A 23,594-nucleotide genomic window follows, 5' to 3' on the forward strand; every position below is an offset into this window, starting at 1 on the left:
GTGGACCCTGAACCTGCCCTGTGATCAGTAGTTCAGGATTATAATAGTGTAATGATTTGGGGAATGTTTTATGCCACATACTGGGATCTTGAACCCAGCTGAGCATCATTTCAGTGTCATCTCATCACAGGCAACTCCCCGTGACCCGAGAAGTTCGGATAAGCGGTAGAAAATGAATGAATGAATTTTAGAATCTGTAAAAAAATATTTTTATCAGGCAGGTCCACTGCCAGAGATTAGTAATTATTATGTAAATAAAACCTGAAGTTAAATGTAGTAATCCCTTAATATATAATCAATTTAACTAAGTACTGATTTAATGAAATAAATAAAATATGCCACAGTATAGATATATAAGAAGAGGAGAAACTCTCACTGATCCACCAGAGAGCGCTGGTGTCCCAGCCATTCACCAACACAAAGACAGTCTGGTTGACATCGCTGATGAAGCAGAACATCAATAAAAACCACACAAGTTTATTTATTTTTTTTTTTACATTAATTGTGATGACTTTGGCTCACATTTAGCAAAAACCGACAAACTCAAAAAATTTGATCATGGTGACATGTCAATCAGCTAATCAACTCAAAACATCTGCAAAGGTTTCCTGAGCCATCAAAATGGTCTCTCAATTTGGTTCACTAGTCTACACAATCATGAGGCTGATCTGTCAGTTGTCCAGAAGACAATCATTAACCCCTCACAAGGAAGGTAAGCTACAAACATTCATTGCCAAAGAAGCTGTTCACAGAGTGCTGTACCCAAGCATGTTAACAGAAAGTTGAGTGGAAGGAAAAAGTGTGGAAGAAAAAAAAGATGCACAACCAATGGAGAGAACCACAGCCTTTAGAGGCTTGTCAAGCAAAATCCATTCAAGAATTTGGGTGAATTTCACAAGGAATGGACTGAGGCTGGGGACAAGGCATCAATGAATTTGGCTACAGTTGTGATATTCCTCGTTAAACCACAGACAAATGTTAGAGGTGTCTTAGCTGGGCTAAGGAGAAGAACTGCACTGTTGGCACCTGCCCACACTGCCAATAGCACCAAAAGTTGGTTAAGTGACCGTGGTGTTGGTATATTTGACTGGCCAGCAAACTCACCAGACCTGAACCCCATAGAGAATCTATGAGCTATTGCCAAGAGGAAAATGAGAAACAAGACCAAAAAAATGATCTGAAGGTGATCTGAAGGCCACTGTCAGAGACCTGGGCTTCCATACTACCTCAGCAGTGCCACAGACTGATCACCTCCATGTCACGCTGAACTGAAGTATTCTCATTTTTGAGAGTGAATTAGTGGGCTTTTGTTAAATGTGAGCCAAAATCACAATTAAAACAACCAAAGACTTAAACTACATGTTACATGTGATAGATGGGTTAGATGGGGTACATGTGTTAGATGTGGTGGATTTGTTAGATGGGTTAGATGTGGTATGTGTTAGATGGGGTAGATGGGTTGGATGTGTGAGATGTGTTAGATCTGTTAGATGGGGAAGATGGATTAGATGGGGCATGTGTGTGATATGAGTAGATGTGTTAGATATGGTAGATTTGTTAGATTATAGTTCAGTACAGTTCACTACTAATCACAGTTCAGTATTCATCACAATTCAATACAGTTCAATTCAGGTTTATTTGTATAGTGCTTTTTACAATAGACATTGTCTCAAAGCAGCTTTACAGAACAAACAGAGCAGAAGGTAAACATAAGGAAGAATAAAGAATTAATATAATAAAAATTCTAGATTATTATTAGATGTATATAGTTCACAATGTGTATGTATTTATTCCCCTATGAGCAAGTCTGAGGTGACTCGGGCAGCAGTGGCAAGGAAAAACTGCCTTAAATTGGTAAAGGAAGAAACCTTGAGAGGAACCGGACTCAAGGGGGAACCTCATCCTCATATGGGTGACACTGGGGGTGTGATTGTAATATACAGTCAGTTAAATGTTGTATTGGTGTAAGGATCACCCTGAGTTCAGATCTCCTCTTTAGTATCACAGTCACAGTTCAGTACTCACCACAGTTCAGTACGGTTGTACTCACCACAGTACAGTTCAGTACTCACCACAGTACAGTTCAGTACTCACCACAGTACAGTTCAGTACTCACCACAGTACAGTTCAGTACTCACCACAGTACAGTTCAGTACTCACCACAGTTCATCACAGTCCAGTACTCACACAGTCCAGTACAGTTCTGTACTCACCACAGTCCAGTACAGTGCTCACCACAGTCCAGTACAGTTCAGTACTCACCACAGTCCAGTACAGTTCAGTACTCACACAGTCCAGTACAGTTCAGTACTCACACAGTCCAGTACAGTTCAGTACTCACCACAGTCCAGTACAGTTCAGTACTCACACAGTCCAGTACAGTTCAGTACTCACACAGTCCAGTACAGTGCTCACCACAGTCCAGTACAGTTCAGTACTCACCACAGTTCAGTACTCACCACAGTTCAGTACTCACCACAGTTCAGTACTCACCACAGTTCAGTACTCACCACAGTTCAGTACTCACCACAGTTCAGTACTCATCATAAAAATTCATGCTGAATGTTTGTTCTCCAGAAGTTTAAAACAAGACCTTTTTCAGTTTTCTTTGGTAAAGTATAAACTGTTTACTTTAGACCTGTTAATAGTTATGTATTGATTTTATGATATCATTGAAAATATGTTTTATTATTATACTGATTTACACAATCATGCATCATGTACTGTCTCCTTTCTTTACAGGTGATCTCCATCTTACACTTTAAACTAAAGATGATAATTCACTGCCTAGACACCAGAGGGCGCCTCACGTTTGCTCTGTTAACCCAGTTACTTCTAATTTGATTCTAAATTATGCTGGAGACAAGACTGAATGATTTAAAAAACTTTGGAAACACTAAACTGTTTTGAAATACTTTTGAATTTCTATTTAATTATATATATATATATATATATATATTTGAAAATCTGTTAAGTGGTTTGCATTACTTTTAAAGTGTTTCCTGTAAAAGATAAATGAGGAGAGAGATAAAATTTTCAGCTTTTATTTCTTGGAGTTTTTCTCTAGATGTGTAAGGAGCTGTCAAGTTCTCTTAATCACTTCAGCTCTGATGAAAAGGGACAATTCAATTCCTTTTTGGTATTTTTATTTCCTTCCAGATGGTTTTGATGACATTGGTAATATGTTGAAACAGTTGAATTGTTGAATGAAATGAATGGCATAGGAGCATCGACTACAGACTAAGGACTGGGCAATAGGTTGATAACCTTAAAGATAATCAGAAAATAAACATACATTACTTCACACAATAAACAATGCATCACAAGGCAACAAAGCATGGCTTTTAAGTAAATGGATTGTCTAAACATCTCAATTTAATCTAACATTTCATACAATTACTTCCACTTCCACATTATCTGCACTAAAGATACATTAAAAATCAAATGAGTCATCACTTCTACTAGAATTAAACATTACATTTGTGCTAAACACTGGATGCAACATAGTAAATCATCCCAAACATTACATACCAGTTGTATCTTTAGGGTTGAACAATGAGCTGTGTGTTTCTTGTTTTCAAGTTGAGGAATAAAAGCAATAAAAAACAGTGGCAAAGCTAACCACAAACATTTTATACCCATGCTTATCTGGCAGGTGCACAGGTGAAAGCAGCCCCTCCAGCAACGCTGGCTAAATCATAAGTTCCACCTATACATTTGGGTTCTCTGCCTTTTTAGGCCTGGAGTTAGAAAAGCTCATTCTTAGTGTATTCTTTGCTTTGACGAAACAGGAGCACAGAACATTTTGTACACCCAATGTTTAGGTAAGCAAACATACAGGACCATGTGATTGAGAGTGATTGTATTTCCCACTGCTCAGGTGTGTCCTGATAGATTGTCTGGGTACACAGTAATAGCGCTGAATGTCTGCTCTGGGTTCGAGTCCCAGTGAAGACTGGATTTGTTGTTGAAAAGGATTATCCAACATGAAGGCCAGAGAGCTGTCTATGGGAGAAAAGAGAGACAGAGAATGGATTGGTGATGTCTTTCAAGTTTCAGGCTTCATGCAGTTATAGCAACCCAATAATCTGATCCCGTTCCAATACATTTAAATTCATTGGGTGGTTTGATAGGAAAGGTGCCATGATCTAGAAATGAACTTTCTAGAAAATAATAATAATAATAAAAATAAAAAACATTCGCTTGTATTTAATGTACTGAATATTCTGAAGGTTGAGAGGCTTTTCACGGCCCCAATGGAGATTAATCAGGATCTGAGAGATCTTTCTCATCTGAGAGATGTCTGGTACCCTTTTTTTGGGCCCTGAATCTGCCTGATATTCAGGCTGGTCAGTCATGCTTCACTAACACATAGCACGTCCACTCCTGCACCAGTCTGGACATGACACAGCATTCAGTTGCCCGCACTCACACTGCAGAACAATCTGTACAAATTCATACCATTCCAGGAAGTTGCTGCTGTTTTACTTTGCTGAAATAACTGGAGAAAATGTTAAAAAAGCTGGTAGTATTGTTAGCAGGAAGGAACCAAGGTCAGATAAATGTAATTCTTATATTGGCTTTAATCTGTACTGAAACTATCTACAAATATCAGTCATATACTCAGGGTGCGTTAAAATACTAATAAACTGTAAAAAGTGAAGTATACTGTTATGTCATTGTGCTTTGGACATAAATAAACAACACATAAATTAAATCCTAGTCTAATCAAATGGTCCATTTTTGGCTTTTTGTTTTATTTAAATGGTGCCCCTTGTGAAAAAGTAAAGAAGTCCCTTTTAAACTTGTGAGATTAGCCACATTTATTTTATTCTGTATGATATAAACCTGGGCTTCAGTCGGTGTTTCATACTGAACACAGAATAAAATGGTAGTGAATGTAGTAAGCCTAATATCAGATATATGTTAGTCAGGACAGTGACAGTGACGAAATTCATTTATTCACTATTAGCACAGAGTGATGGAAAGTCATGCCATCATCTCACTACCTCTATACTTCAGCTCCGCTCATTTGATTCTTTATTTTTATTTTGTTTGTTAGTTTTTTGTTTGTATTGTGCTCACATTTATCTTTGTTTTTCACCACAGTAGTCTATCATGCTTTGGTGGCGAAATGATTCCGAGATAAAGATTATACTGGGGAAATATTTCAGCCAACATTTCCTCAAAGCCTTATTGTTGGCTGTATCGGGGGATTAAAACAAAGTGTAGTGCTGATGACTCAGTCTGGGTACACACACACACACACACACACACACACACACACACACACACACACACACACACACACACACACACACACACATTTATCACACTCAGGAGTTATTACATAAACTGAGCCGTGGGTTGTGGGATACATTCGTATGTTTAATTCATCAAGGTAGGATTCAGTTCAGCAGTGATGTGTCACGAGTCCTGAATCCCCACAAACTGTGTTTTACCCCTTTACCCTACATAACTGCTTCTGTCTGTGGGCTCCAATGATTTTCAATATTGTGATAAGAAAAGCTGAAGAAATTGTGTCCTTACAGCATTATTCACTATGAGAATCTACAAAGCAGACATCAATTCTCAAAAGTCTCATTATTTTTAAACTAATATCTAATATTTAATATTTTTAAACTTATATTTAAGATATTTTCAGTAAAGAAGCTGTAAATTTTCTTGGGAAAGTGGTGCATCATAACTGAGTATGAGAAGGTAAGACAATAAATTATACTGTTAGTTCATATCACTTAGTGAGGGAGCTAAAAAACTACTTATTACACAAACTGTACATTACAGTATCATAATCTATTACACCACTTCAGTCCCTGAAATACTGAACTATATTTAACTGTTCTATGGACACCTATTTAGCACCTTGATAAAAAGAAAGTTTATAGGCTGTATATACTGTAGCTCCACAGTACACATTAGGGCACACTTTACCATGGCAATCCAACAATCTGAAGCCAAGAAGTCAGGTTTAACGTCAGTCATGCTCCTTTATTTCTGACTGCACCAGGTTAAGCACAGAGCTAAGGATGTTAGCGCCTGATAGAGCACAGGTTTTAGTGAGAATGATGAGAAGTAAATATATACATTATTACATACTGTAACATTACAAAGCATCCCATCTTTCAAAGATAAAAAGACCTGAAACACATAGCTGCATGTCGTGGAAGCTAATACCATGTTTATAAATAACTGCACCAAGATGTAGCATATATAGGGAGAAAAGCAATGGGCCTAAAACAGAACCTTGCGGAACACCGAACATTACCTTAGTTTGTTTAGAGTGGTCACATTTATACATTTAGATCTACAAACTGATAGCAATCCATCAAATAAGACCTGATCCAGGAGAGAGCTGTCTCTTTAACCCCAACAACATGTTCTAGCCTATCATGTAAAATAACATGGTCAATGGTATCAAAAGCTGCACTAAGATCCAGTAACACCAGTAAAGAGACACAACTCTGATCAGAGGCCAGTAACAGGACATTTACCACTTTAACCAGTGCTGTCTCTGTGCTATGATGAGGCTGAAATCCTGACTGATACATTTCATGAATATTATTCCTATGTAGGTCTGAACATAACTGCTGAGCTACAACCTTTTCTAAGATCTTGGAGATAAAGGGGAGCTTTGATATTGACCTATATATGGGCAGGGGTGGAGGTCAGATTTTTAAATCGGCGGTTTGATAGCCGCTAGTTTACAGTACCTAGTTAAGGGAACTCACATCCTGTAAAGTTCACACACTTCACTCACATTCAGAACTCACATGCTGATGTCTATTTAATAATTTTTGTTGTTTTTATCTTAGTTAAAATGTCAAGATATATTATTTAGAAATTTTGTGGAACCATGTAAAACAGCATAAATATTGGTTGCAAAGAATTACAAAATTGTATGAAGAAACAAGGCTGGGCTGATTCCTTTCTAGACAAATTTTCTCATGCAAAAAGTTTTCTACAGCGTGTAATAAAAAAAATGTATTAAATTAACTTTTAAAGGCGGGGGACACGGTGGCTTAGTGGTGGCTTAGCGGTGCAAAGACATGCATGGTAGGTTGATTGGCATCTCTGGAAAATTGTGTTTGTGTGTGTGTGTGTGTGTGTGTGTGTGTGTGTATGTGTGTGTGTGTGCCCTGTGATGGGTTGGCACTCCGTCCAGGATGTATCCTGCCTTGATGCCTGATGACGCCTGAGATAGGCACAGGCTCCCCGTGACCCGAGAAGTTTGGATAAGCGGTAGGGAATGAATGAATGAATGAAATTTTAAAGGCCATTAAGCTACACAATAAGCTACAATAATAAAGCAAAAACAATATTTTGCAAATCTTTGCAATGCATTAAGAATAAAAATTCTTCCTGGAAGATTCTCTGAAGCTCTGTCAGCTTGGACATGAAGCGTCTGTGAGCTGCATCTTCATCTCTTTCTACAGATGTTATCCGGGGTTCAGATCTGAGCTCTTCCTGGGCCACTCAAGGGCCTTTAGAGACTTGTTCTGAAGCCAGCACAGTGTTATCTTTACTGAACACTTTGGCTCATTATCATGGTGACAGGTGAACCTTCACCTAAGGTGGTGTGCATTCTGAAGCTCTGTTTCTGGCTGTATTTGTCCTTCTCTCTGTTCTAACCAGTCTCTCCCTCCCTGCCTCTGAGCAGTACAGCAGTAGCATGATGCTACCTCCACCATGCTTCAATATAGGTGTGATATCAGCAGTTTGATGAGCAGTGGCTGGTTTTGAAAGAAGTCAGGTATATAAGTGCCTGCCTACAGGTACAGGCACCTTATGTCTTTCATTCAGGAGTGGCTTCTTTTCTAGCCTCTCTACCATAAAGGCCTGGCTGTTTGAGTTCTTTATGATATGTTTGTCGTTTTGGTCGGTTATACCTGAAGCTCTGTTAGTTTGTACATTTAGTTTTTTGTCACATTCCTCACCAAGGCCTTTAAAAATGGATCTATTCCCTTTGTTGGATCAATCCCTTGACACAATCTAATCCTGGAGGACTATAGAGAGTTTCTCTGCTTGACCCCTTTGTTTTTTGGTGTAGCTTGCACTTCCAAATGTGCGATCTTATACACACGTGTGTGCATTTTTAAACCATGGCCAGTTTACAGGTGGCCACAGGTGGAGTCCAATCAAGACCTAGAGATACTACAAGATAATCAAAACCGGATGTACACAAGTTCAGTTTGGATTGCTGTAGTGAAGGGTCTGAATATAGTTGTAGACCATATGCCAGTAAAGAACCCATAGATCATTATGGACCATCAAATCTGTTTAAATATAAAGCCCTAAAAGTGGACATTTGATGAATCAGCTCTGAAAGAAAAGTTCAAAACAAGGTTCAATAAGGTTTCACATTGAAATATTCTAAATGTATACCTTCACACCACAACATCACTGCAATGTTTGTAATGCTTAATTGTGAACATAATTAATATCTTCAGGAATATTAGCTGCTTTGAACAGGAGGTCTCACCTGACCTGTGTAATCAGATTATAACAGCATGGAATATAAAATGTTAAAATGAATGGTTATGTTTTCATTTTTTAACATCTCTATGGTATCTTTTGTATGTCTGTGGTTTTGTGTGTAGGTGAATAATCTGGTTCTGATGTGGAAGTGAACTATGTTTATCAGTGATAACCAAATCATGTTGGATAGGTCTGAAAGCTTCCACGTCAACTTATCTACTACAAAGACTATTTTACATCCTAAATTGAGACAGGTGTTTCAAACAATTCGAGCCGGAATGCATTCACTTAGCATATGTGGCTACAGAATGTTGTCAGGGTGGGAATGGGGTAGCTCATTTGTATATTGTATGTCTATGAACTGAGGTCACTGAGTCGCTATGGCAACAGCCTGGGTTACATAACATATAGTGTAGTATAAACAGTAAAGTAGAGTAAATGATGTGAGTGATGTCTGGATAGAAAAACTGTTCAATATATAATACACAATATTGTAAAACTAAACAGACTATTTAAAATGTCACCAGAGATTTATGAAATTATATAATAAATGATTTAATAAGTCAAATAATGAAGGACAATATGATACACCAATCATATACTGTACATATTTTTAATTCTGAGTTAAAAAAGTGAACTAAACACAGCTTTGAAACACAAAATGTATTTACTGCAACAACCTAGAATGCAATTTATTTCAATGCAGAGTGTATTCAAACAACATTATGGTAACTATACAAATGTATTTATTTATTTACTCTTTAGCATCTCTGCCATTCTTTTCTGCAGAAACTTTCAGGATCTGGCTGATTCTCACATGGACATTTACAGAGCTGTCCCTAAGCCACTCACTTGATGTCTTAGCTGTATGCTCACTGTGCTGTTGGAGAGTGCACCATTGGACCTGTCTGAGTTCCTGACCACTCTGGAACATTAACAATACATCCTGCTGCTGAAAACACCCCCACAACATGATGGGGGTGGATGGGTGGCCAGCTCTACAAAGTGTCCTAATTGTTCTAAATATCTTCTGTTAGATAATTATGGAGTCACTCTTCTTAATTGAAACTTCACTGCAACTGAATGTTTTATAGCCTTCCACAGATCTGTGCCTCAACGCAATCTTGTCTGTGAGGTAGTTCCTCAGTTCTAAAGGGTTGTTTTTTGCTTTGAGATGCATTTTCTGCTGTTATGTTCGTCTTGTGCTCTTAAATGTTGATTAATGTAAACACGGTAAAACTGCTTTAATCAGACCTGAGTGGTTTAATTGGTTTTAAAATTTCTTCTGTGAAAACTATTCTTCAAAAAGCCAGCCTTTCTTACACCACCAGTTTTCAGGTCTATTACTACAAATATCATGTCTGTGTGAATCATAACATTGCATAATTCCACTATGACAAGAACAGTGCCAAAAAAAATAAAAAATAAATAAAAAATAGGAATGATGGCAAATGTATTGTCTTGTGGCATTTTAAATGTAAGAGTATTAACAGCACATTGCCTCATGGTCTTTTTATGGTGATTTTGTAGGACCATAACCATGTGTCATAATGTTTAGATATAAGAGGCTTTGACAATACATTTAACTCAGACTAATCTAATTTAAAGCAGGCTCTTCAACATAAAATTGTATTTTATTAGGTGAGATGATAAATGCTTCATCTTCTTCCATTCTAATACACAGCTTTCATCTGGTTTGATGTTGCTTTGAGTCTAAATGAAACACACACACTGTCATTTTTAAGTTACAATGATTGTACCATTTCTGCATTAAAGCCCATTGTATTGGAATGGATGTAGTCAGGAGTCCACCTACTTTTCACCCACCATGGGGTTTCTGAACGTTTAAATAATAAAAAAAAGGTTTAATAATATTTACACCAAATGTATAAACCCCATTTAAATGCTTCACTTTTTTTATTACATACAAAATTAATGGCTTGTGACAACTAGGGGTGGACGTTATATTACTTTACAGATCATGATGTTCATATTCTCATTAAAACTCTAAAGTTAAAACTCAACTTGTTTTTCGAGAGTGACAGCACAGTGACGGTAACAGGAGCAGGACGCCATTTTGACTGGAGCAGATATAAAGGAGTGTGACTCACGCAGGGTGTCAGTACAGAGAGCAGTGTTGTATAAAGTAGTAGAAAGCAATACTCGAGTAAAAGTACAAGTATCGTACTAGAAAAAGACTTCAGTAGAAGTGAAAGTCACCTTTTAAAATATTACTCAAGTAAAAGTCTTAAAGTATCTGATATTTACTGTACTTCAGTATCAAAAGTCATTTTCTGATATTTAATGTACTTAAGTATTTGAAGTAAAAGTAAAAAGTAAAATGTCAGTGATTTTCAGTAGGTGTAAGATCAGGGGCAGTTCTAGGGTTTCATCTTTAGGGGTTTTATCCCTCAGTGAGAATTTAAAATAAGAAGAGTTTTATATTATATATTATATGACTACATAGTAAGCCAAAAGTTATGGTGTTATTTAAAATGACAAAAGTGGACACCAAAATTTTATGCATGATGTAATGATGTCAGTCTCGAATCAGATCAATTCATGTGTGTGTGTATTCTCTATAAACAGTGTGTCCGATGAATGACGTCATTAATAAACTAATATTCACAAAGACCAAATATATAAATGTTATTTTTATTTAGTATTGATGTTGCATTAATATTGTGTTTGTGCTACAACTCTGGTAATAAGAATAGTGACATTTCACTGCTTTTGGTTGCCCCCGTTATAGATAAACGCCCCCAGCTCTGACTGCGCGTGCACGCTGCGCGTACCTGTGCTTCTCCGTACAGCGTGCGGAGCGTAATACAATCTAGGAGCAGTGATACACCAAACCTCCCTTATTACAGTCACACACATTTCTGCTGACTTTATTTTGTAGTAACGAGTAACGAAGATGTTTAGTGGGAATATAACGGAGTAAAAGTTTACATTTTATCTCGGAAATGTAGTGGAGTAAAAGTGAAAGTTGTCATAAATTTAAATAGCGAAGTAAAGAACAGATACGTGACATTTCTACTTAAGTACAGTAACGAAGTATTTGTACTGTTACATTACAACACAGACAGAGAGGGTGAGGGTGTGCAGGTGGAACATCTCATCTACTAAAATAACATGAACACACACACGCACGTGCAATAATGCTCACACCGGTTACAACGTAGGCTACTGATCCCCATCTTCATTATCTTCATCATCATGATAAAGTGGCTAAAAAATACTGAAGACCTTAAACCGTGTTTTCAGTTACACTGATTAAATCAATTTATTATGGAGAATAACACTGAGAAAAAGGTTTATTCTTATAAGGAAACCTTCACTCTCATGCGGTTTCTTGTCTTTTCCACACATATTTTCCACATAAAAAGATGACACTTATTAGTGTAACTGAAACAAACATGTAATAAAATATACGATCTCTTTAACAACACATCCTACACAAGCTACTTTAGTGTACAACTCTTTCATTACCAAAGCTACGTCTTTAATGTTTAAAAAAAAGCTTGAGGAACAAACTTTACATTATAAAGGTGTTTATTTTTAGTTACTTTATTCTCTTAACCCCAGACCCAAGACTCAATCTCTAGATCAGATAATCAGATAACTTAAAAAGCTTAATAAAGTCTCTGTGGAAATATGATGCAGTGATCATGAATTTGTTTTTATTAAAATAGCTGTTAAAACCTTCTCGCTCTTGTTCTTGTGTCATTTCTCACATCCTGCTCGTGTCTAACCGCCGTAAATGAGCGCAAAGCAAATGAACCAGAGATAAAGCTGGGAGAGGCGGCGGTGCTGCTGCTGCTGTTGGTGCTGGTGTTGGTGCTGCTCTTGGTGCTGCTGCTGGTGTTGGTGCTGCTGCTGGTGTTGGTGCTGGTTGTTTTTGAGAGGTGTGGAAGGGAAAGCCCGGGCACTAGTTGAGGGACACAACGTGACCTAACAAGAAGGAACCTCCGGGAAAACCGCCAGTCCTAAGCTGTGCGCAAATAGGGCCGGTGTAAAGGGGTAGCGCGAGCAACGACTCGGTTTAAACAGTCACAGATCAGATGAATATTATCGTCGTCTAGTCGCAGTGAGATACATTAAGGATTCGTTTAAAGATATCAAACCAAATTTACGCTTGAATGAACAAAAAACTAGGAAAACCTGGACTTTTGTTGACGTTTGTCGCGAACCCACCTGGCTGCACTTCCTCTGTTCGGGAGGCGGAGACGGGACCCCCGCTGACGTCAGTGGGCCTGTCGGTTTCCTGCAATAGTTAGAGAGAGAGAGAGAGAGAGAGAGAGAGAGAGACTAGAAGGGAAAACACAGACCTTTACCTCTGACCGTTAAGGTATAGGGGAGCAGAAATTTCTCCAACAATCAGGACTGCACCTGTAAGTACTGACGCCTGTGGATAAGGAACATTTCTGCGTGCTCACAATAAACTAGCTGCTCTGGGATACACGGAAACGTGCTCGTGTGTGTGTGTGTGTGTGTGTGTGTGTGTGTGTGTGTGTGTGTGTGTGTGTGTGTGTGTGTGTGTGTGTGTACTGTACATTCCATGGTATTTGGCTAACATGTAAAGCTAGTAAAGCTTCTATGGACATGGAAACGTGCTCAGAATCTTGTAGAAGTTTCTAAGTGATATGGAGCTGCTGTCCGGCCGGCCCGTGTTTTGCAGCTTACCGGAGTGTCTGTGTTGTGGAGTAGACGTCTGCAGCATTTTAATGCGGTGTGTGTGTGTGTGTGTGTGTGTGTGTGTGTGTGTGTGTGTGTGTGTGTGTGTGTGTGTGTGTGTGCAATGTTTATGAAGCCCGCAGCACAGCTCGAGTGTTGCTGAACAAACACTTCGGGACGGTGGGTAAGCTAAGCTCCAGTCCTCTGTATGCTGAATGTAAACGCTGTTTGTTTTCGGTGGAGTGTTTTGGTTATTTAGCTGCTGTTTATGTATTTGTTGGCTTTGAGGAAGTGTTTTTTTCGGCGTCCTGTTGCGGAGGACTCGCAGGGGTTTTCCCCGACTCCTCCCTCTGCTGCCTGCGCGGTCATGTGTCTGTTCACCACAATGTCCTGCACCACTGCTGCAGTCACATCACACCTGATCACACACCGCAGCTCGGGCTGTAGCTCAGCTGGCAGTCTCTAAACGACTTGTTGTCTTTTTGTTGTTTCACACGTGGGGCTGTCAGCAATGCGCATGCTAACGGTGTCTGTATTCTGTGGGACTCATTAACACACTTCTGGAAGGAGGTGAATGTTAATCAGCTTATGAGTTAAAGGTTAATGCTTTTATTTGTCTCGCCCTTTTTTTTTTTACTCTACCCAGTAATTCTGAATACGGGAAACACTTCATTACACGAAGAGGGATAACGGCAGTCGTGTGTGTGGTTGTGAGCAGCTGTGCAGGTCCTGTCAGTCATGTTTCAGGGTGTTTCCTGATACGTACACTGACTTCATGTGCGTTTAATGCAATGCACTGCAGGACATTCAGTACTCTCTTGTCGGTGTTTATTGTCTGGGCGCCAGGCGGTGTTTATGACTTTGCTCGTCCTAGTAAGCCCGTCTGCGCGTGCGCGCTGCAAGCTACGAGGTGACGTCACCCCCCCCCACACGCAGAGAGTTATTCTTAGTCTTATGTAACAGTGTCAGAGGAAACGTTTTGTTTGTGTAACGGGGGTACATTGTTAATAAGGGTATAGACTGTTAGGGATCTGGGGTACATTGTTAATAAGGGTATAGACTGTTAGGGATCTGGGGTACATTGTTAATAAGGGTATAGACTGTTAGGGATCTGGGGTACATTGTTAATAAGGGTATAGACTGTTAGGGATCTGGGGTACATTGTTAATAAGGGTATAGACTGTTAGGGATCTGGGGTACATTGTTAATAAGGGTATAGACTGTTAGGGATCTGGGGTACATTGTTAATAAGGGTATAGACTGTTAGGGATCTGGGGTACATTGTTAATAAGGGTATAGACTGTTAGGGATCTGGGGTACATTGTTAATAAGGGTATAGACTGTTAGGGATCTGGGGTACAGTGTTAATGGTGTATAGACTGTTAGGGATCTGGGGTACAGTGTTAATGGTGTATAGACTGTTAGGGATCTGGGGTACAGTGTTAATGGTGTATAGACTGTTAGACTCGCAGTACAACCCCGGAGTGTCTCTAATGGTGCAGCAGCATGTGAGTGGCTCAGCAGATCAGCTTCATGTTGATTTACAGATAGAAGGGACAGTTTCTGATCCTTCACTCAGTCCTTCCTGATCTACACACCTGCTGCTCAGGTGTGTCTAATTCTGACTGGAGAACATCACCTTGTTTGTCAGCAGTAGAAATAAAATTTTTTGAGTTGAGTGTGTGTGTGTGTGTGCGGGACCCGGGATTTGAGTTGAGTGTGTGTGAGAGACCCGAGATTTGAGTTGAGTGTGTGTGTGTGTGTGTGTGTGTGTGTGTGTGTGTGTATGAGACCCGGGATTTGAGTTGTGTGTGTGTGTGAGACCCGGGATTTGAGTTGTGTGTGTTTGTGAGACCCGGGATTTGAGTTGTGTGTCTGTGTGTGTAAGTGCGACCCGGGATTTGAGTTGTGTGTGTGTGTGTGAGACCAGGGATTTGAGTTGTGTGTGTGTGTGAGACCAGGGATTTGAGTTGTGTGTGTGTGTGAGACCCGGGATTTGAGTTGTGTGTGTGAGAGAGACCCTGGATTTGAGTTTTGTGTGTGACCCGGAATTTCATTCACTCATTCATCTTCTACCGCTTATCCGAACTTCTCGGGTCACGGGGAGCCTGTGCCTATCTCAGGCGTCATCGGGCATCGAGGCAGGATACACCCTGGACGGAGTGCCAACACATCACAGGGCACACACACTCTCATTCAGTCACACACACACACACGACGGACAATTTTCCAGAGATGGCAATTAACCTACCATGCATGTCTTTGGACCGGGGGAGGAAACCGGAGTACCCGGAGGAAACCCCCGAGGCACGGGGAGAACATGCAAACTCCACACACACAAGGCGGAGGCGGGAATCGAACCCCCAACCCTGGAGGTGTGAGGTGAACGTGCTAACCACTAAACCACCGTACCCCCCAGACCCGGAATTGTGTGTGTGTGTGTGTGTGTGTGTGTGTGTGAGACCCAGGATTTTAGTTGAGTGTGTGCGTGTGTGTGTGTGTGTGTGCGTGTGTGTCCCGGGATTTGAGGTGTGTGTGTGTGTGTGTGTGTGTGAGACCTGGGATTTGAGGTGTGTGTGTGTGTGTGTGTGTGTGTGACCCGGGATTTGAGATGTGTGTGTGTGTGTGTGTGAGACCGGGGATTTGAGATGGGTGTGTGTGTGCATGTGTGTGTGTGTGAGAGACCCGGGATTTGAGATGGGTGTGTGTGTGTGTGCATGTGTGTGTGTGTGTGTGTGAGACCGGGGATTTGAGATGGGTGTTTGTGTGTGCATGTGTGTGTGTGTGTGTGTGTGTGTGTGTGTGTGAGACCCGGGATTTGAGATGGGTGTGTGTGTGTGCATGTGTGTGTGTGTGTGTGTGTGTGTGTGTGTGTGTGTGAGACCGGGGATTTGAGATGGGTGTTTGTGTGTGCATGTGTGTGTGTGTGTGTGTGTGTGTGAGACCCGGGATTTGAGATGTGTGTGTGTGTGCGCATGTGTGTGTGTGTGTGTGTGTCAGGATTTGAGATGAGTTTGTTTTCAACAAGCAGTAGAGATGAAGCTGAGGTGGAGGCCAGAGCTCTCATTTCTGAGCTGCACTTTCCAGCCTTGACCAGTCGAGGCAGACTTTGATAAGTGTGAGTGGCCACAGCGTCTCGAGCATCCAGACGGCACTGCTCCAAAAGATCTCAGAATTCCAATTGTTATGAAGCACAGCCTTTTTCATGAGATCTTTCACTGTGTGTCTTTTCCTTGCAGACCTGAAGTCAGCGAACAAGCCAATGTCTTGGGCTACAATGTGTCACTGAGCAAGCCCGAGCAGACGGGAGACAGAAACATGCCACGTACCAAGCAGAACAACCCCAAGAACCTAAAAGGTGAGAAGGCTCTCAGGGCAGCATGCACACCTCTGTTTCTCCTGATTTTATTTCTGACCACAAATGCAGTGTGGACACACAGAGGTGTGTGTTTAAGGGGTGTGTGTGCGTATATATGATGTGCATGTGGATCAGGTGTCCGAGGGTGTGTGTGTATGAGGTGTGTGTGTGTGTGTGTGTGTGTATGAGGTGTGTGTGTGTGTGTGTGTGTGTTTGAGGTGTGTGTGTATGAGGTGTGTGTGTGTGTGTGTGTGTGTATGAGGTGTGTGTGTATGAGGTGTGTGTGTATGAGGTGTGTGTGTATGAGGTGTGTGTGTGTGAGGTGTGTGTGAGGTGTGTGTGAGGTGTGTGTGAGGTGTGTGTGAGGTGTGTGTGAGGTGTGTGTGAGGTGTGTGTGAGGTGTGTGTGAGGTGTGTGTGAGGTGTGTGTGAGGTGTGTGTGAGGTGTGTGTGAGAGGTGTGTGTGAGAGGTGTGTGTGAGAGGTGTGTGTGAGGTGTGTGTGTGTGAGGTGTGTGTGTGAGGTGTGAGGTGTGTGTGTGTGTGAGGTGTGAGGTGTGTGTGTATGAGGGGTGTGTGTATGAGGTGTGTGTGTGTGTGAGGTGTGTGTGTGTGAGGGGTGTGTGTGTGAGTTGTGTGTGTGTGTGAGGTGTGTGTGTGTGAGGTGTGAGTGAGTGTGTAGTGTGTGTGTGAGGGGTGTGTGTGTGAGGGGTGTGTGTGTGTATGAGGTGTATGAGGGGTGTGTGTGTCTATGAGGGCTGTGTATAAGGGGTGTGTATAATTTGTGTGTGTATGAGGTGTGTGTGTGTATGAGGTGTGTGTGTGTATGAGGTGTGTGTGTGTATGAGGTGTGTGTGTGTGTGTGTGTATGAGGTGTGTATGTGTATTAGGTGTGTGTGTGTGTGTGAGGTGTGTGTGTGTGTATGAGGTGTGTGTGTGTGTGTGTGTGTGTGTGTGAGGTGTGTGTGTGTGTATGAGGTGTGTGTTTTTTGTTTTTTTTTTTGCTTATTTTGTATTGATTTTTTAGTTTTTTTTTTGTTTATAGTTGTATGTGTGTTTTTGTTTGAGGTGTTTGTGTATTTGGTGTGTGTGTGTGTGTGTGGTGTGTGTGTGTTAGGCGTGTGTGTGTGAGGCGTGTGTGTGTGAGGTGTGTGTGTGTGAGGTGTGAGGTGTGTGTGTGAGGTGTGAGTGAGTGTGTAGTGTGTGTGTGAGGGGTGTGTGTGTGTGAGGGGTGTGTGTGTGTGTGTGTATGAGGCGTGTGTGTGTGTGTGTGTTTGTTTGTGTTTGAGTGTGTGTGTGTGTGGTGTGTGTGTAATGAGCGGGGTGTGTTGTATGAGGGTGTGTGTTTGTTTTGTAATGAGACGTGTGTGTGTGTGAGGGGTGTGTGTGTGTGTGTTTGTTGTGTGTGTGTGTGTGTGTGTGTGTGTGTGTGTGTGTGTGTGTGTGTGTATGAGCGGTGTGTGTGTATGAGGTGTATGAGGGGTGTGTGTGTCTATGAGGGCTGTGTATAATTTGTGTGTGTATGAGGTGTGTGTGTATGAGGTGTGTGTGTATGAGGTGTGTGTGTGTATGAGGTGTGTGTGTGTATGAGGTGTGTGTGTGTGTGTGTGTATGATGTGTGTAGTTTTTTCTTTGTTTTTTTTTTGTTGTCGTGTTTTTCTCGTGTCTTTTTTTATTTTTTTTATTTTTTGTCTTTCTTTTTTCTTTTTTTCTTATTTTTTTCTTTTTTTCTTTCTTTCTTTCTTTATTTTTTTCATTTTTTTCTGTTTTTTTTCTTTTTTTTCTCTTTTTTTTTCTTTTTTATTTTTTTCTTTTTTCTTTCTTTTTTGTTTCTTCTTTCTTTTTTCTTTTTCTATTTTTCTTTCTTTCTCACTTTCTTACTTTCTTTCTTTCTTTTTCTTTCTTTTTTCTTTCTTTTTTCTTTCTTTTTTTCTTTTTTTCTTTTTTTCTTTTTTTCTTTGTTTTTTTTTTTTTTTATTTTTCTCTTTTTTTTCTTTATTTTTTTTCTTTTTTCTTCTCTTCTCTTTTTTTTGTTTTTTCTTTTTTGCTTTTTTTTCTTTTCTTCTTTTTGTACTTTTCTTTCTCTTTTCAGTTTCTTCTCTTTCTTCTGTTCTTTCTTCTTTTTTTTTCTTTTCTTTATCTCTTTTCTTCTCTTTTCTTCTCATTTTCTCTCTTTTCTCTTTTTCTTGTTCTTTTCTTCTTTTTCGTTCTTCTCTCTCTTCTTTTTATTTTTTCTCTTTTCTCTTCTCTTTTCTTATCTTTCCTTCTTTTTTTTTCTCATTCTCTTTTCTTCTCTATTTTCTGTCTCTTTTGGTTCTGTGTGTAGTGTCAGGTGTTTTGTGGTGTCTGATTTTGTGTGATGTTTGTTTTGTGTGTGTTGTGTGTCTTGTTTTTTGTGTGTGTTTGTTGTTGGTGTTGTGTGTGTCTGAGTGTGTGTGTGTTGAGGTGTGTGTGAGTGTTATGTGTTGTGCTTTGTGTGATGTTTTTTGTGTGAGTGTATGTTGTGTTGTGTTTTTTTCTGTCTTAGTGTTTTCTTTTATGTAGGTGTGTGAGTGTATGAGGTGTGTGTGAGTGGTTTGTGTGTGTGAGTGTATGAGGTGTGTGTGAGTGTATGAGGTGTGTGTGAGTGTATGAGGTGTGTGTGAGTGTATGAGGTGTGTGTGAGTGTATGAGGTGTGTGTGAGTGTATGAGGTGTGTGTGAGTGGTTTGTGTGTGTGAGTGTATGAGGTGTGTGTGAGTGTATGAGGTGTGTGTGAGTGTCTGAGGTGTGTGTGAGTGTATGAGGTGTGTGTGAGTGTATGAGGTGTGTGTGAGTGTATGAGGTGTGTGTGAGTGTATGAGGTGTGTGTGAGTGTATGAGGTGTGTGTGAGTGTATGAGGTGTGTGTGAGTGTATGAGGTGTGTGTGAGTGTATGAGGTGTGTGTGAGTGTATGAGGTGTGTGTGAGTGTATGAGGTGTGTGTGAGTGTATGAGGTGTGTGTGAGTGTCTGAGGTGTGTGTGAGTGTATGAGGTGTGTGTGAGTGTATGAGGTGTGTGTGAGTGTATCTATCCCCACACACCGATTGGGGTGTGTTTATTTAAATGTACAGTGATCTGGTCAAATCCCGTTTTTAATTTTAAGGTCTGTAAAAATCGATAAATCTGATTGAACCCTATGATGATGTGTATAAACCTTATATAATATTTTTGATTAGAGAAATTCTCCAACCTTCTTCTTTACCTGAACATCTTCTGGACTTTTACATGGACTAAAGCTTTCACCTTCATACTGTACGCTTGATAAATACAAACCCACAGTTTCAGGAGACAGTCATGGTGCTGCACATGGTTCACACAGAAACAGAAACACACATTGGACAGAGCTGTGAGATGTTCTGAAGGGGGCTGATGAAGAGCCAGAGCTGTGAGATGTTCTGAAGGGGGCTGATGAAGAGCCAGAGCTGTGAGATGTTCTGAAGGGGGCTGATGAAGAGACAGAGCTGTGAGATGTTCTGAAGGGGGCTGATGAAGAGCCAGAGCTGTGAGATGTTCTGAAGGGGGCTGATGAAGAGCCAGAGCTGTGAGATGTTCTGAAGGGGGCTGTTGAAGAGCCAGAGCTGTGAGATGTCACTTCCAAATAATAGCAGACAGGAGAGCTGAGAGTTCCCTGTGTTCAGTGTACTGTCATGGATACAGAGGGAACCTCCCACACACACACACACACACACACACACACACACACACACACACACACACACACTGTGTCTCGCTCTCGCTCTCCTCCACTTCCTGTATCAAGCTGAATTGTTGCATGCAGCCTCAAAGTACAAAGCTTTTATTGTCCTGTCAGCCTGCTTCATTTCTGTGCCGTGTCACAGACCGACTGTCATGTTTCATTGCCAGGTGAAAGACGTGTTGCGTCACGTGTGTGTGTGTGTGTGTGTGTGTGTGTGTGTGTGTGTGTGTGTGTGTGTGTGTGTGTGTGTGTGTGTGTGTGTGTGTGTGAGCAGGAATGTTCATGTGATCTGCTCTGTGGGCAAACACACAGGAAGTGAGGAGTACATACTCCTTGCTAGACACCTGTGTTTACTTTTCACAAACAGCTAGTCGCTAAGCACATGGAGCAGCACACATGCTAATGTCTGTATGACTCGAGCCTTAGCACCACATTACAGCTGTCCTTCCTCACTGATTTGTGTTGCAGAACAAATGTAAATAATTCTGTCATTACACAAATGTAAAGGTTTTATTTCAGAATGTTATTCTCTGAAACAAACCAAAAGAGAAAAAATGGAGTGTATGTTAGTGTGTTCTAACCACAGACTGTGTAATATGCTGAAGATATGCTAATTAGGTAATGAGAAAGCCTCCTCATTGGCATAAACACTCTCATGGAATTACACTAATGAAAATAAGGTCTTTTTTCGGAACAGTTTTGTCTGACAGTCTGATCAGTTCCAGTGGAAGATCAGATATTTTTATTTCAGTTGGATTGGAGTTTACCCAGGAAACAAAGCCTAAAACAGTGTTAGGAATAATCAGAACCTTGGTACTCGCTCTGCACACCTTAGTGCTTTCTCCCTTGTGGTTGTCTCAGGTGTATGAAGAATATGTATGATATCTACCACATGTCCAAATGTATGTGCCCACTGACCCTCACACCTGTACGTCCATGTTGAACATCTAATTCCTGATTTATTCTCTTTCCTGGTATAATCAGCTCCAATCTTCTGTGAAGATATGGAGGAGACTCCAGTTCATCCCAAAGCTGTTCAGTGGGGTTGAGTCAGAGTTAGGGCTGTGTGCAGGACAATGGAGTTCTTCACTCCAACCTTTACCTCCACACCATGTCTTTGAGGAGCTGCTTTGTGCACCAGAACATTGTCATGCTGGAGCAGGTCTGAGTCTCATAGTGAAATTGTAATGTTACACACACACAGACATTCTGTAATGTGTGATTCAAACTTTGTAGGAACAGTTTGGAGAAGAAGCACATGAGTTTGGTGGTCAGGGGCACATACTTTTGACCATATAATGTATATGTGCTCGACATCCTGCATCCTTCAAGCAAAGTGAATCATGATGCTTTATAGCTCTGAAAAGTGATAGCAGTGATCTATCAGATCTTCTGATAGCTGGTCAGTGAAGTGATGATTGAGACTCAGATAGACTTTTCCTGCTGGATAAAGCTTGTAAATGTGACACAGTACAGTACTGCTTCCTGCTGGGACAAAGTTCTTTCAGCTTCACTTTCATGATTATGGAAAAATCTGCCCTGGAAAGTTTCTACACAAGCTGAGTTTTATGTGTATAAGAGAAGCTGAGTTGTGGAAAATCTGGAAGTTTGACCTCCAGAAAATTCTCTGGAAGCAATAAAACTTCTGAATATTAGTGTTGCACTAAGCTGCAGCCATTTTGTCTCCATGATTCAGATGATTTAAAGAGATGTTTTGGAACTGCCCCTTGTGGGAATTGAATAATTAAAGCGTATTGCTGTGGAATTTCAAGTCCAGAGAGCAGAAAATGTCCTGAGTTTGATGAAGCAGAATCACGAGACCTTCTCACTGAGTGTTCGGAGCTTCCATGTGTCATGGAGTAAACTGGCCCATGTTTGTCCCTGCAGTTTATCTTTTCTGTGTAATATAGAGAGTTTCTTCAGTCATTCTGTCCATAGACACATGCAGCAGGGAGGTCTTTATAGTCCCACGGAGCCTCTGAACTGATTAATAAGTACATTCCAACAGGTTGTGGTGGTGTTTGGAGCGTGGATTCAGTCCGCACTCAGGTTAAATATTTATGCTAATCTTCCACATGACATGGTGTGTTAATGATCAACAGGATTGTTGACTGACCTCCTGAGATCACTGGGCTTTGGAAAACGAGGAGTCGAGTCCTCCATAGAGAGAAGGACATCATATCAGAGCTCTGACTCCTTCATGAGTTGTGGATGGGAACAGAGTACGAGTTTTGGTTACCTGAATATATCATTAGCCACTGGAACTTCTTCACTTATCTACCTGACTAGTGTTGTACCTTAAACATCCAGCAAATCACTGGAGAACTGATCTGTAATAAAGCAGAAGGAAGTGCAGCACAGCAATTATTCTGTTTGCTCAGATCTTTGACTGACTTTTTTAGCTGAGACCTTTTTTATTTACTTGTCAGAGGTTTCATTTAAACCTGCAAATAAAATAAATGCTGTTTTATAGCTGTCTAACATCCCATTACTTTCATTTCAGAAAAAACTATGGGTTATTTGGCCTAGATCACTGCTAGTGAGTCAGGTCAGAATTCAGGATCACATGTGGTGCAACCTTCTTCTGATGTTCTTACACAGCGTGCCTTGTAGAGACGCTGACTCCAGGTCCCATGTAAGATACATTTAGTAGGTGAAGTTTTTACTGGTGTTCAGTTCATTTGTTCTTCAGTCTGATTGTATCCCTTGTTCCTGGCCCAGGAAGTTCTGTATATTCAGTGTATAGATTCTGTCGTCTTTGCCTAAATGAGTTCCTCCTCATGCACAATGGTTTCTAGCGATGAGAAGTGAACTGGTTTTCCTGCAGAACAGTTTATATATTGTTTTATATTAAACATATAACCAGCTGTGGTGAAGCAGAGCGTGACAGAGACTGTGTGTGAAAGTACAGGATGAAGGAGAGAAGGTCAACCATCAGCTCCAACATGTTGTGTCATGCTTGTGATGCCAAACCAGTATTTCTTCTCTCCATACCTTACAATTAGTTTGTGAAGGGGAATCTCTCTCTCTCTCTCTCTCTCTCTCTCTCTCTCTCTCTCTCTCTCTCTCTCTCTCTCTCTCTCTCGCTCTCTCTCTCTCTCACTCTCTCTCTCTCTCTCTCTCTCTCTCTCTCTCTCTCTCTCTCTCTCTCTCTCTCTCTCTCCCTGATTGGTGGAATTAGCCTCTGTTTTAGCAACAGTAACTATAACAGATGTCCTTTAACAGGTTCAGCCCTGTAAGTTTAACCGTGTGGGTATGAGAATTTGGAGAAAGTGTAAGGGGAGACTTTGCACTAATGTTTTTTGTCAGTAATAAGCTGTAGATATAACTGCTCCAGGAAGTAGTTTG

At 40.7% G+C, this 23,594-nt stretch overlaps 1 protein-coding gene and 3 long non-coding RNA genes across 7 annotated transcripts in view; 2 read left to right on the top strand and 2 right to left on the bottom strand.

The window, feature by feature from the left end:
- Nucleotides 1–3,129: 3,129 nt before the first annotated feature.
- LOC125140170 lies at nucleotides 3,130–3,670 on the bottom strand. The gene is made up of 2 exons (XR_007139416.1): nucleotides 3,532–3,670; nucleotides 3,130–3,267 (listed from the first exon to the last, which is right to left on the bottom strand). It is a non-coding gene; the product is annotated as an uncharacterized LOC125140170 (long non-coding RNA).
- Nucleotides 3,671–3,698: 28 nt separating this feature from the next.
- On the top strand, nucleotides 3,699–9,948 carry LOC125140171. Its single transcript, XR_007139417.1, has 2 exons — nucleotides 3,699–3,824; nucleotides 9,286–9,948. It is a non-coding gene; the product is annotated as an uncharacterized LOC125140171 (long non-coding RNA).
- A 2,452-nt stretch (nucleotides 9,949–12,400) lies between these two features.
- Nucleotides 12,401–13,011, bottom strand: LOC125140188. The gene is made up of 3 exons (XR_007139427.1): nucleotides 12,889–13,011; nucleotides 12,694–12,807; nucleotides 12,401–12,490 (listed from the first exon to the last, which is right to left on the bottom strand). It is a non-coding gene; the product is annotated as an uncharacterized LOC125140188 (long non-coding RNA).
- The window catches only part of hivep1 (HIVEP zinc finger 1), a 48,137-nt gene continuing 37,297 nt past the window's right edge, over nucleotides 12,755–23,594 (top strand). For 2 of the 4 annotated variants that reach the window (XM_047808286.1, XM_027144378.2), the window contains exons 1-2: nucleotides 12,755–12,890; nucleotides 16,413–16,531. In XM_047808286.1, the coding sequence (XP_047664242.1) occupies nucleotides 16,492–16,531 (40 nt within the window). In that variant the 5' untranslated portion in view covers nucleotides 12,755–12,890; nucleotides 16,413–16,491. Of the gene's footprint in view, nucleotides 12,891–13,239; nucleotides 13,358–16,412; nucleotides 16,532–23,594 lie in introns of those variants that run through there. The other 2 variants (XM_047808288.1, XM_047808287.1) reach the window with 2 other exon arrangements.

Source organism: Tachysurus fulvidraco, chromosome 24, assembly GCF_022655615.1.
Source record: "Tachysurus fulvidraco isolate hzauxx_2018 chromosome 24, HZAU_PFXX_2.0, whole genome shotgun sequence".
Taxonomy (NCBI): Eukaryota; Metazoa; Chordata; class Actinopteri; order Siluriformes; family Bagridae; genus Tachysurus; species Tachysurus fulvidraco.